Genomic DNA, 14070 nt, shown 5'->3' with positions numbered 1-14070 from the left:
ACTTACAGTCCTCCCGTTAGAGTATTAAAGTTAATCCTCTTCCCTCTGCAGCACAGATCTCCACTACACTAGGATCTTCTAATCTGAACTGACAGACCAGACCGAGCCAGTGATGAACCTGTGCTGCTCTGTTACCCGTAGCTCACCTGGGGAACCTCCTCGAGCTCTGACTGCTAACTCCAAACCCTCGGCTCTGTCATGCTGGAGCCGCAGCATGGCCTCGCGAGTCAGGGGGAGCACGTCCATGACAGGTGTTGGGTGTGTGTGCTGAGCTGCCTTCTGCTGGCATGTCTCTACGTCGGCAGTTTGTACGTCTGGGGACGCAGCTTACCGAGGTCAGCAACTCAGTAGCAGTCTAGTAGCACAGTGCTGTCAGACCGGGCTGCTAAACTTGAGCTGTAATATGTGTGTGTGTGTGCATGTGCAGGGACCATCCCAGCATGATAAAGCGACGCTGTGCCAGTGTGCTGCTCGTCTCTGCACTGTCACCTGCAGTGGTGAAGACATGGATGCATTGGGCTGACGTCAGAGTGAGTACATGTGAAAATAAAAATCTGTGGACATAATTAAAACATGTAAGTAATATTTACTCAGACGGGCTAACACAAAGAGACGGACAACCATTCACACTCACACCTACGGCCGATTTAGAATCAACAATTACCCTAACGAGCATGTCTTTGGATGGTGGGAGGAAGCCGGAGTGAACCCACGCAGACACAGGGAGAACATGCAAACTCCACACGTAAAGGCCCCAGGATTCAGCCGACGGATTCAAACCCAGAACCTGGTGTCACATTGTGAATCTTACTAAATTGAAAAATTTGTTTTAGCTTGTTGTAATAAACTGGACCAAGTATATTCAAAAAAGGATTCATCAGTGGAGCTCAGCACCATTCATCAAACTCTAAGAAGCCGTGAGCATCTGTTCCATGGGGAGGTCAAAGGTCGTTCACTGGAACTTATCACAGTGACTGTATCCTGATCTTCAAGGTGAAGTCAGAGAGGATGGTTTTCATTCTCTGGGTGCATTCTGTTCTTTTAGGTCGACGTGTCTGTGTGGGAGTTGATGGGAATCCGTCTGGAAGGTTTAGTTCCTGCAGCCATACTGCCTCTGCTACTAGCTGTGGTAAGTCAGGGAGTCTTTGATAGAGAGTTTGATTTCTCAAATAGGAATGAGCATCACTGCAGTTCTTTTTAAGCTTTTATTAGAGAAAGATGTTATTAAATTTTGAATTAGATACTTGGCACGAACTGCATGTAAATCCTGAAAGTTAAATTATGTCATAGAAAAGATGTCGGGACTAGTGACAGCCACAGAGTCTGAGTTATTATTTATTCTAACGTGACTCTGCGAACATTGTATTTATGCTACTCTGAGGCCGTTTTGACATTTCACAGATTCAGTTTACATTCCTGCTGTGATATGCCGTAGCTTTACAACCTCCATAGAACATCTGCAGTTTTCCAGTGACGTCCCACAGGCATGTTTAAAGTCGCAGTCTGAAGAATAAGCCCTGTTATTTCCAGATGTTCATCTTTAATCATATATAATACATATATATTAACGTTTTCTTGGTGTTATAAAAAACTTATTTCGTTCCACTCATCAGGTTTTTTACCTCGGCCCCATGGTTCACTCTGCGATGGACAACCCCGATGGCTTCACTGGAGAACTGCAGTGTGCACTGGGTGGGTTTGTCTCTATAACACACTAAATGTTGTCCTAGAATAATTGCATTTGCAGAGTTGTGCATGCATGCTTTTTTTTGTGCCCCAGACGTTCAGTCATGGAGGCAGTGTGTTGGAGATGCGGTGTGGCTCAGGAACCAGGTGGTGGCGCCAGTTACAGAGGAGCTAGTGTTCAGAGGGGCCATGCTGCCCATGCTGGTGCCCTGCACTGGACCCACCGCTGCCATCTTCATAGCTCCGTTATTCTTTGGTGTTGGTATGGAAACGAGGTTTTCAAGCTGTCGGTGACTCATATTTATAATTTAATGTATTTCACGTTAAACATTCTTTCACTGTTGACGCCTTCACAGATTAATAAATGGTCAAATAAATCACGTTTTCAACACAGTTCATACGTTACTGTGTTATTCCAGCTCATTTTCACCATGTCATAGAGGAACGGCGCCTCGGCAAGGAGAGCATGAGCACAATCCTCCTGGTTGCAGGTCAGTCGTCAGGTATAATGAAGCTAAATAAGCTGTGTAAACTTTATTTTTTAATTTAGTGTATTGCACAATGACAGATTTTCATTGTCTGATCTCACGCAGTGACAGATAAATGTTGGCCATGGTGATTTCTCTGTGTTGCTCTGTTGCAGGGATGCAGTTCTCGTACACAACCGTGTTTGGTGCCTTTACTGCCTTTATATTCATGAGAACAGGTGAGACGTGGAGTGGCGCCGCACAGTCACGCGCTAGCAAACGCTAAGCCACCGTGCACATGTCTTTAAATGTGGTGACCTGTGTTCCTAAAGGTCACGTTGCGGGTCCAGTCTTGTGCCATTCGTTCTGTAACGGCCAGGGCCTGCCTGACGTCAGCTCTGCCCTGCACCACCCTCACAGTTCAGCTCTGCTCCTCTCGTACCTGATGGGAGTCCTGCTGTTTTTGGTGCTGCTCTTCCCGCTCACAGACCCCTTCATCCACGGTGCCGCTCCCGTCTGCAGCCTGGCTCCCCCTCCGGCGTCTGTATGTTAAATGAAATGAAATGAAACGCTCTCCATCTCCTAAAACGTTCTTTGTGTTCTAGGAATTTGAAATAAACCCTTATTTTTATAAAGAGCAGTGAGTGCATAAATCTTGTGAGAGTAGGTGGGCAAGCGTGAGAGAAGAACTATTCTAGCAGTTTAGACATTTCCTGCATGGTTGAAAATATTTCCTACTGTATTGAAACTCAACACCAGTACAACTTTCCTTGGCCAAGAGGGAGAAAAAGGAGATGGAGGAAAAAACAGATGAACTGTGAAAATGAGTGAGTGAAATGGAAAAGGCTGCAGAAGAGAGAGACAGCTGCAGATAATAGAGAAACACACATACTGCATGCAGACGGACAGTCAGAAACACAGGCAGCGCTGCCAACAAATACACAAAGGGAACGAAAACGGAGAAACACGGAAATGTAAAGCCATGTTGTCAGAACAAATAAGGCGAAAAGAAGAGAAGAGAAGAGAAGAGAAGAGAAGATGAGGAGGGAAAAGTCTGAGTCACTCCAAGAAAAGCGAATATGTAGAGTAGCCGAGTCGAGGGAGATGGGAAGAGGTCGTCCAGGATATGAGGATATGAACTCAGAGGTGAAAGGTTGTCTCGGATGATTAGGATTTATGAGACTCGTCCCCCTCAACTAGACTATGACTAAGACACAGGACGATGTGACATACCGTCTTTCATTTCACTTAATCTTTCTACATTTACAAGTAGTTTAGATATTTTAATGGCTCAGTTCTCATTAGTATGGTCAATAATAGCCTGGTTCTGTCCAAAGGAAATAAAATTACTTTCAGAATTCCACAAATTTGTACAAAAACGACTGTTTACTTTTGATATGTACCTCTTTTCTGGCAAGCGTTGCATTGAAGAATTTTCTTACAAAAGCCCCAAAATTTTGTGACTGCAGGTTGCAAGTTGCACGTTCTGTATTTTCAAACCATTTATTAGACGTTGTAAAGTCTAAACATTAACTCGTCTTATGAAGTTATTATAACTTAAATCCTTCCACTCTTATCCTATCCCCTCGACCCTTTTCATCCCATCCCCTCTGCAACCCTTTTCATCCCATCCCCTTGACCCTTTTCATCCCATCCCCTCTGCAACCCTTTTCATCCCATCTCCTCGACCCTTTTCATCCCATCCCCTCTGCAACCCTTTTCATCCCATCCCCTCCGACCCTTCTCATCTATCCTCCTCTCATTCTTCCCCTCTAACCCCTTTTCTTTCCATCCCCTCCAACCCCTTTTCATCCCATTCCCTCTTACTCTTTCCATCCTGTCCCCTCCAACCCTTTACATCACCTCCAACCCCTTTTCATCCCATTCCATCTGACTCTTTTTATCCCAGCCCCCTCAATCCTTTTCATCCTATCCCCTCCAACCTCTTTCATCCCATTCCCTCTAACTCTTTTCATCCTATCCCCTCCAACCCTTTACATCGTCTCCAACCCCTTTTCATCTCATCCCCTCTAACCCTTCTCATCATATCTGCTCGACCCTTTTTATTCAGTCCTCTCGAACCCTTTTCATCCCATCCCTTCCGACCCTTTCCATCCTAGCCTCTTTGACCCTGCTCATCCATCCCCTGGACCTTTTTCATCCCATCCCTTGACCTTTGTTATCCCCCCATCCATTTCATTCACATCCTGTCAACCAATAAGCTTCTTTGCATCAATTAAGGCGTGGTCTTTGTTAGTGAATTAGTACTTTGCTGGCCTCTGTCTGTAGTTTTAAAGGGCTAAAGGCATGGAGCCGGTGGCTTACTGTGTGTTACTGTGTGTCTGCCACTGTAAATGACGTTATACAAGCAACTCTGTTCACTTTGTCACGTCATCATTTTACAGATTGTTTAGAGTAGTTTAAACTGATCTGTATAATTCAGCAATGCGTTCAACAGTGTCAGTGCTTTACAAATGAAAGTATGAAACTTTGTCATCTGCTTAGTGCTGTTAAATGTTGGAAAGGATTCGGTTTAAAGGGATTAAGAAGGCGCTTTTTCAAGACTTTATTTATTTGAGGATAGACTGATGAGTTCTCATCTTGCTCTCTCTCTCTCTCTCTCTCTTTGCTTGGCTTGCATACATTTCAACGCTGTCATACTTGGGACCTTTCCAGTACAACAAAGACTTCAGCTGTTGAGAGTTCAGAGATTTGGGGAACATTGCTGCACTGGATCAAATTTGACAGCAGCTTTTGCGAGCAAGCCACTGTATTACATATCTACCTCCCCGTTGTTTTTCCCTGGGATGAACTAAAAAAAAAAAAAAAAAAAAGATTTGGCCGCCACCATCTGACACAGTGAGGTGGCCCCAGACTCACAGTATGGTAGCAAAGTGAAGACAGCAGAATAATGTGTTTAGACTTTGCAGTGCAAAACAAGTCTGCAGAAGATTTCAGATTTGCCTTGAGGGAGTAATTCACCTTCCTTTGCTGATGCTGAGTCAGACAGTTTATGGTTTCTCTGCTTCTTATTTATGTATTTATTTTAGTCAGGTCACATGAGGGGGAGATGAGGTTTTAATGAAACAAAACCAGAGCGACGTTGAGGAAATAGCTCAGAAATAAGTCAGACATTCTTTTTTTTTTTCTTTTTTTAAAAGTCCTACACAGTCTTTCTCTTTGTGGCGACTGTAGATCCTTTGTGTCCCGTTTCTTTCTTGTCTTCTCCCTGTTAATGCATTTACCATCACAAATGCACACGCACACACAAAGGCTTCGGCTCAGGGGACTGTTTCATGAGAGACGCTACAAAGAAGTGTAAGATGTCTGTGTGTGCATGGCTGCGTCCATGGAAAAGCTGAGCCTATCATCTGGTAAAGGAATAATCTTTCAGGAATTATCCTCTCCCAGTTTCGGGTCCTCTCTCTTTCTGCCTCTCAGCAGTTCTTAAACCTTGACTTTCTGTTTGTTTATACATGTGTGATCCTTTATGTGCAGCAGACTCCTGCTGCTCTCCAGCTGATATACATCACCTGAGTCTTTACTAGTCATGCTGCATTTTCTTACTTCTCCAAACTTTTTTCTCTTTAGCAGAGAATGTATTACCTTGTTTTTCAGGTAAGTAAATGAAGGAACTTATTAGATTTTCCAGACTGTGCTCGTGCCCAGACTGTTACCAGTTCACAATCCAGTCATTCCACTGGAGCCGCTTGCAGGATAATGTTTTGAGGCTGTGTTTGGACTGGGCAGCTCCCAGGTGCAAGTGAAACCGAGCTGAGGACACAGCTAAAAAGCTTTCTCGGTAATCCATCCCCTTGTCAAATTAAGGTTAACCAATGCTACCTTGCAATCAGACATCAGCAATTAAGACATATTTGATGCACAGTTACAACTAGCTCACGGCTATACCACTAAAAATGTTCAAATATGTTTTAGCTGATGGGTTCAGTACCCTTAAACCTCATCTGGCAGGGGTTTATTCATTCTGGATTTAGACCTGGACACGGACCCCAGTCCGCTCAGATGTTTGTGGTGAGGATTTGTTGACGGTCTGGGTGTGGAAGGAGGGCTTTCATTTCTGCTATGAAAGATGAAACATATGAACTTTGTAGGAGACGTGGATAAAAGTATCGTCTTTTTCCTCCACAGAAATCACCAGGAATGCCCAGGAACGGTCTATTATTTAACCACAAGGCTGCTGCTAATTGCTTCAGTGTGTCCGTGTGCATGTGACTTAGGACACCAGCTGGTTGGGGTAAAAATGAACGACTGACATGTCCTGCTGCATTTCGGCATAAACACTTGGACGGGCCTGTGTTGTGTGAGGATGTGCTCAACTGACCCGAGATTACGAGGAAATAACAACACAGGCTGCTTGACATCAGTGGATGAACTCTGGTGAACTCAGGAACAGAAGTAGCCAGAAATCATCTAATTATCAAAGCGTGGCAGAATAAAATGCTTTGCTTAGCAGACTCCTTGTTCTTTACTTTGTTGGAGTATTTACATCCAAAATCTGGCATCTGTTCTATTCATGCAAGGCAGTAAATTAATTTAATAATTTTTTTTAAAATATAAAAACATTAAGGTGGCTTTACAGTAACAAAATCTTGCACAAAAATAAAAAAGCACTCATGGCACAATGCCAAAAGAAGTGCACTCTTTTTCTGCTTTCACATCTGGACGTTGTCCAACCACAAGCTGAGCTGTTGTCCACTGTGAAGATCCACTGAGGCAGCTGGAGGTTAATAACCCACTTGGTCGGTGGTAAAGTGAGGTCAGAGTCACAGAAGGTCAAGTTTACCCTTCTGGACAAACCTCGGCGCAGTCATTTCATAGTCATTTTCACTGGCTTTTACTGGTCATCAGGGCAAATGTCTGACACCCATGACCATAATGAAAATGATTGAGAACTTTATTTAAGAGTTAATACTCGTAATAACTTTATAAATAATATATATCTACTAGATGGATTGGCATATGTGCTTTCCACGGCTTGGATCGCTGACATTGGCATGAACTGCACTTTTTCTTCAACGCTGCCATGAGGTTCCCATTTGTGAACTGATTGGGGTGAAATTTGGTGCAGAGATCCAGCTTCCCCGCGGCAAGAATTTACAATAACTTTGGTGAAACTGTTTCGTTTTGTTAAGAAGTATCATTGGGTCAATGTGACCAAACGCAAGCAAAGATAATGGGACCGTGTTGACCGTGTAATTATACCTGTCGAGCGCAACTTCACCAAAACACAAACCTAAGAGATCCTACTATAAACTGAGACTCTTAACTAGTGTCACATGCTCTTTCTGAGAAAAGTGCTTAAAGCGTGTTGTCATTACAAGGCCACCAAAGAACATAAAATCAAGAACAGCCACTGGGTTGTTAAAAACAGAAATGGAGCGGCTTCGGGGCTGGAAGGTACAGTTCAGCTGCTTGGAAGCTCGAAAGCTGGGAGCGGATCGGAGCCAATGATGATATGTGGCAAGTGGCTAGGAGTCGAGGAGTTAGAGAGCAGGCTGCGACCGAGGAGGCGGCGAATGTAGAAATCTCTGTGTGTTCCATTAGAGGTCTCTGGACTGAGAGATACAGCGGCGTATGTGGATTAATGTGAACGAGGGGATTTGGGAGTGCAGGACTATGGAAAAGAGAGGTTTTGTCTGTTCTATCAATTACATTTTCTGGAATGTGTTGGTGGTGGGGGGCGTGGCCATTGGAGGAGGAGGAGGAGCCAACCGGGCTGACTGATTGAATAAACAGACCAAGAATAGGAGGTTTAGGGTAAAAAAAAAAAATAAAAATAAAAGATAAAAGTGCTTCTAGGGAAGAAACTGCTCATTTGGTTTATCAAATAATGAGACTTAAAGAGAAAGAGGGGGAGAGAAGGAAAAGATAAGGAGAGCAAGAAAAGAGGGGAGGGACTTGGATGGTGAAAGAATAATAAAGAGAGGGAGAAAGAGAGAGAGCTGGTGAGGAGGGGCGGTAGTCCAATTTAAGCAGAGGATGAGGGGAGAAGGAGGAGGAGAAGGAGGTGGGGAACAAGACCAAAAGGCTCTTTGGGTTCTCCAGGATCCTGAGGTTTTATGTTAGCTCTCCCTCTACTTCCAGTGATTGTTACGTAACTGGGACAGACTGCTGACTAGTGCGCCTGTATATACTCCGTCTGCCAAAACCAACACGCCACAGCCAGCCGACTCATCTGCCGTACACCGAGTGAACACACCGGCTCAGAACCGGTCCAGCTTCACATGCGGCGGGACTTTTCCATCTCATCATTCTTTGTTAAGAAGCAGTGAAAGCTCGGGATCTAAAAGTGACATAAATCTGCCTGAACGGCTTCCCACAGAAAAACGTGACGAGAATTTACACGATTTTTTTCTTTACTGTTCTACAGTTTAACTTGTTTGTCTGTGGCAGACCTCGATTTACTGCCTCCCGACCTCCCGAGCAGTTGCATAAATTGTTAAATCCTTATTTTTATACTCAAAATCACAGCAGTTGCCTTCATCTGATATTCTCTGGCCTTGCTCACTACATAAGAAAATAATATTTACAAAAGATTTAAAAAAAAAAAAGAGGATTGAATCATATTTTTCTTTGGAAAATCCAAACTCAGCTTTTGACTTTGGCTCCAGACGGGACGTTTTGCGGTGTACGGATCATGTGACTGCAGTGGAGGTACCCCCTGATCACCCCTGCACCCCAGCTACTGAGAGGTCAAGCTGATGCACATCTGGCATTTCCTGTTTCCTCTTCCCCATGTGCCCCCGAGTGGTAGCCACACACACACACACACACACACACACACACACACACACACTGAAGGACACTTACTCCAACACTCACACATCTGTGCACATATGAAATCATTTTACAACAGTACACAATATGCACAGTCCAACGGGTGTTTAATGCTCAAATGTTTCCACCGTTAAATCCTGCAGCTGCTATTCACTTGGTCGTGAATCAATAAGAGAAAAGGAGGTGGCAAAAAAAAAAATAAAGTGAAGAAGAATAAAGAAAGAGTCGGAGGTAAAGAGAAACAATGAGACACTAACAGAGAACGGGAGTCAGAGAGACAGATGGAGGAGGAGAAAGGCGAAGGAGAAGAAGGGGGGAGAAACAATCTCTGCATCTCTAAAAGCTGACAAACACTTTCCACTCCTGTGGATGCTGCTGCATGCAACACTTAAAGCCTGTGTGTTTTTTGTGTGTGTGTGTGTGTGTGTCTGTGCATGAGAGAGCATGTGTGAAGCCACGGGCGAGATGGGGGACAGAATGGTGCCGTATGGTTTTCATAACTCTCTGAGGGTTTTCAGTTCTCCTACCACCAGCTCCCCCAACCCCTTCAACCCCTCCAGTCTCCAGTTATACTTTACCAGCCCCCTCTTCCAAAAACACACAATTCTTTTTCCTCTACGTAGACCCCCCCCCCAACCCTCCCCGTTTCCACCCTCCCACCTCTTTCTCTCTTTCTGAGGTTCAGTCAGAGATCCAGCTCTGCAGGGACGAGGAAGCCCCGGCAGGATCAGATCAGATCCAGTACAGAGCTGCTGTCACTGGTCGTGTTCATAAATGGATCCTTTATAACTATTTTGGACTTTTGAACTGCGAGGTAGATTTCCCCATTCAACATATTTGAATCTGGACTCTTCGGGTACCTCTCTGGACTGTATTTTGGACTGTACCGGACTCCACTGGGCTGTCAGGTTTCCACATGTTGAAATCCACTTCATTGTTGCAGCAGTGCTCGGAGTTTGAATGGAAATTGATTTGCTCCGCACTGTAGGGCTGTTTGCCTCAGGGCCTGGGCCATCAGATGTAAACTAAGGTAAACAGGGCCTCCGACTAATTTGAATAGACGAAAATATAGACCAGATTATTTATTAAAGACACCAACAGGATAAAAAGTCTGGAGTAAAACCAGTTCAACACAAGGTCAGAACAGATTGTTAATTCCATTGTTCAGTTATTTATTCTGACAGTAAGTTTGGGAGAACCATTTGAATGTTGGCTTAGTTTGAACCTCATGTCTGGGTGGAGGATGCAAAAGATCATCAGAGGGAGCATGAGGGTCCTGTGCGTCCTGTGGCTGCTGACAGTATGTCTGGCTCCTGGAAGCCGAGGTCAGAGGCCGAGGGAGTCAGAGGTGGAGCAGCCGGCCGGCAGAACGCAGCTGGCCGAGAGGGACGCGCTCTGCTACCAGGAGGGATGCTACGCCGTCTTCGTCCAGAAGAGATCCTTCAGGGAGGCTGGGCGGAGCTGCCGGGAGCGAGGCGGCACCCTGGCGACCATGCACAACCACGAAGCGGCGGGCGTGGTCCACGAGCTGCTGTCGGCCATCGAGGCACAAGGGCCCAGGTTAAGGCTTCGCCTCTGGATCGGGCTGCACAGACCTCCACGCCAGTGTTCAACCACCAGACCGCTCAGAGGATTCGTCTGGGTCTCAGGCAAAGTCTCACCTCTTTGACATTTGACCTGTTTGTAGTATTGACCGTAGCGGCCATTTTTAATTTATTCTAATATATGAACTCAGATGAAAAGGCTCCAAAATGAAATTCTGAACTAAATGCTTCATGGTACGATGACACACTGACGTTAACTGACCAGGAAACTAGTAAAGATAAGTGCGGAAAATCTTTAAGTCAGTATAACTACGACATAATGTGTTCAAAGATCCTTAATTAGCTAAAGATCTACTTAATAAAGAGGTTTAATTACAGCTTCTAGCCTAAAATACTGAAAACATATCATCCAAATTGAAATATGTCTCAGTAGATGTTCGTCTTTCATGATGAGATCGTCAGCGAATTATAAATGAAACCTGTTGAGGCGTCAGATCACACTGAGCCGCTCCCTTTGCACAGACTGGATGGTTATTTCATTAGCTCCTTTTGTTTCACACAGACAGAGCTGGTGCTGCAGAGGAAGCTCGCTCTCGTTTTGACCTCATTCCTACCCCTCGGCCTGATTTAGTCATTATACAAACCTCTCCCACTAAAAACCAGACGGCCTTTTTTTATCACCAAAAGTGTCTGCCTCGGCCTTCTGGTGAAGAGGCATTAAACTTTCAAGAGCCGTGTGGCCGGCATACTTCTTTTTTTTCCTTTTTTTTTTTTTTTTTTTAAATTAGAAAAACATATTTCTCACATAAACGTATGCAGCCACGCAGATGGGCTTGGTTTTATTTACCCTACAGGGTTTATAAAACGACGACGAGCCAAAAGACTGATGCTTAAAATAACACTGAATAAAATAATAATAGAATTATTAGTTTGTTCACGAAATAAATTATTCCCTTGCCCTGAATAATCCAGTTCATATAGTTCACACGATAAGGTTTGCCCATCATCTAACCTATAGCGTTATAATGTTTCCGCTCTCCTCTATGACCTTATACCCCCATCAATGGAAACAACAGACACACAATATAAAAATAAAGACGGCATTTTAAAGCCCCCTTCTGTCAGATATGAGGATCTCTCATTTTGGCGTCTCCTAGTGGCAATATTGAAAATTGTATCACTGAAATGCAAACTGGTCTGACACTCACCTTCTTTTGCTTGAGAATTTAAACATTTTTCAGATAAAAAAGGACGAGACTAAGAAGATTTGTGCTTTTCCTGACCTCCTTCTCATCTTTATTTGTCCCACAGGAGACCAGGATGGCCAGTTCACCAACTGGCTGCGTGAAGACACCCCCGGGACCTGTTCAGCTCCTCGCTGCGTGGCCATGACCGTCAACACCTCCGAGAACGGACGCGAAAGCAAAGACAATTTCCGTTGGGTCGACGGCGCCTGCGCTCTGCCCCTGGATGGATACGTTTGCCAGTACAGCTACAGAGGAATGTGTCCGCCGCTGGAGGACGAGGGCCGAGGTCCGGCTGTTTACACCACGACGTTCCACCTGGTCAGCAGCCTTCTGACTCACGTGCCCTATGGGTCTGTGGCTACTCTGCATTGCCCTGTAGACAGCTCCAACCCAGACGCACCCACTGAGCACACAGTGCAGTGCACGGAAAGAGATGACAAGACAGTGGGCTGGTCCATTGACGCGCCGATTTGTTCATCCGGTGCGGCGCCTAAGAACCAGGACTGGTGCGCCATGGATCACGGATGTGAGCATTTCTGCCAGAACACAGACACAGATTACTACTGTTACTGCTCCGAGGGCTTCATCCTGGATGACGACGGCTACAACTGCAAGCCTGACCCCCTGAGCCAAACCGACCCTCCTGGGCTACCCTCCGACTCTGCCAGTCCCACTGACCAACCCAAGGTCAAAGCCATCTGTGTGGAGATGGGGTGCGAGTACGACTGCGTGGAGACAGCTCGGGGCGTCCGCTGCACGTGTCCACCAGGCTACCAAATGGGTCGAGATGGCCGCAGATGTTCTGACGTGGACGAATGTCAACAACAACCGTGTCCACAGCTCTGCGTCAATATCCCCGGCACCTTCCACTGCACCTGCCACCAGGGCTATCAGCCGGATGACGATGGCGAGTGCGTGGATGTTGACGAGTGTCTCGATGAGGGCAGCTGTGAGCACACTTGCGAGAACACAGTGGGGTCCTTCAGGTGCGTGTGCAGCCCCGGGTATGAGGTGGGCAGTGGAGGAGAGTGCGTTGACGTAGATGAGTGTGTTGGGGAGTCTCCATGCCAGCAGCAGTGTCTCAACTACGTGGGTGGGTACCAGTGTTACTGCAACAACGGTTTTGACCTGCAGCTGGACGGACTCACCTGCCAGCCTTCGCCCGATGATGAAGAATATTCCACTCTGACCCCTGACCCCAGTGAGTCGACTCACATGCTTCACTTTGACCTGGGAAAGATCATTCCCTGGTCCTCTTCGTTTACCCCTGACCCAGACTTTGATGCTGACTGGCTGACAGAAGCCCCTCAAGGCCCTGACATGGCTCCTGGGCCGGATAATCATCTAAACCAATGGGACGACCTGTCTCCGGCACGACATCCGACAGCCCCATCCCCTACGAAAACAGACAGCACGGGCAACGAAATTAACAAAGATAGCGGAACCGGAGCTAAAACTGCAAGCGGGGCAGCTGAGACTGAGGAGGTGGAGGGATCTAAGGTGGATAGTTCAGACGACACCGGCACCATGGGAGAGGTAGGGGCAGATTCTGATGGAGGTAAAAGGAAGCATGACAAGAGCTGGCTACTCGTGGCCCTGCTGGTGCCTCTGTGTGTGTTCCTCGTAGTGATGCTGGCTCTGGGGATCGTCTACTGCACCAGCTGTGCCGTGGACAAGAGCCTTAGTTTCTCACACTGCTATCGCTGGATACTCCCTACAACTCCTCCAGAAACGAGTGATGGAAAAACCCAAGCATGAACCCTAAACATAAAAAAAAAAAGAAAGAAAGAAAGAAAAACACACACACAGATGTGTTTAACACCACGAATTTCTCTTTTGGAGCAGGACTGGTCGCCAAAAAAGTACAATTTGGATATTGCTGAGTGGCTCTCCCAATCAGCAAGGAAAAAGTAATTGTTCTGTTGCACAGCCTTTGTAAATAACTCACTTTCTCATCATGTTTTGAAAATTCAATAAAGTCATAAACTGATTGAATATGGTGTGTGGTTTGTTGGCCTGTTTTGATTAGAATTAGAGAATAATAACCAAACCGAGGGGATGAACAAAAGAAAGTGAGCATGGAAAAAATGTGTGGTTAAGCCTCAACGGTTCCATGTGTATAAACCATGTGTATAAAAAGAAATTAAAGCATTTGGTGCATTTTTACTGAGCCAAATTTTCACTTTTAAGAAGAATAGAGCGAGGGCTTGGGCTTGAGGGGGAGGAGACAGAGCACGCTGTGTGCGCAGGGGCGGTAGTAGAGATACAGAGCGGGAGAGCGGGAGGGGGTGAGGATACGCGTGGAAGTGGAACACGTTTCTTTTGAAG

At 45.7% G+C, this 14070-nt stretch overlaps 2 protein-coding genes across 2 annotated transcripts; both read left to right on the top strand.

Annotated features, from left to right (window-relative positions):
* Positions 1 to 198: 198 nt before the first annotated feature.
* Positions 199 to 2775, top strand: LOC311502202 (CAAX prenyl protease 2; the record flags this gene model as incomplete). The annotated part of the gene is made up of 8 exons (XM_084564328.1): positions 199 to 335; positions 428 to 530; positions 1046 to 1129; positions 1614 to 1692; positions 1781 to 1948; positions 2106 to 2177; positions 2330 to 2392; positions 2486 to 2775. The coding sequence occupies 8 exons, from the start codon at positions 199 to 201 to the stop codon at positions 2704 to 2706; spliced, it is 927 nt and encodes a 308-aa protein (XP_084420454.1). The 3' UTR covers positions 2707 to 2775.
* Positions 2776 to 10179: 7404 nt separating this feature from the next.
* On the top strand, positions 10180 to 13618 carry LOC311502848 (uncharacterized protein; the record flags this gene model as incomplete). The annotated part of the gene is made up of 2 exons (XM_084565252.1): positions 10180 to 10600; positions 11807 to 13618. 2 exons carry the CDS (start codon positions 10180 to 10182, stop codon positions 13498 to 13500), a joined length of 2115 nt encoding a protein of 704 aa, XP_084421378.1. The 3' UTR covers positions 13501 to 13618.
* Between the last annotated feature and the right edge of the window lie 452 nt (positions 13619 to 14070).

This window comes from Chelon labrosus (assembly GCF_963514085.1).
Source record: "Chelon labrosus genome assembly, chromosome: 17".
NCBI lineage: Eukaryota > Metazoa > Chordata > Actinopteri > Mugiliformes > Mugilidae > Chelon > Chelon labrosus.
Note: the sequence above shows the minus strand (reverse complement) of the source record. Positions and strands in the feature narration are given on the sequence as shown.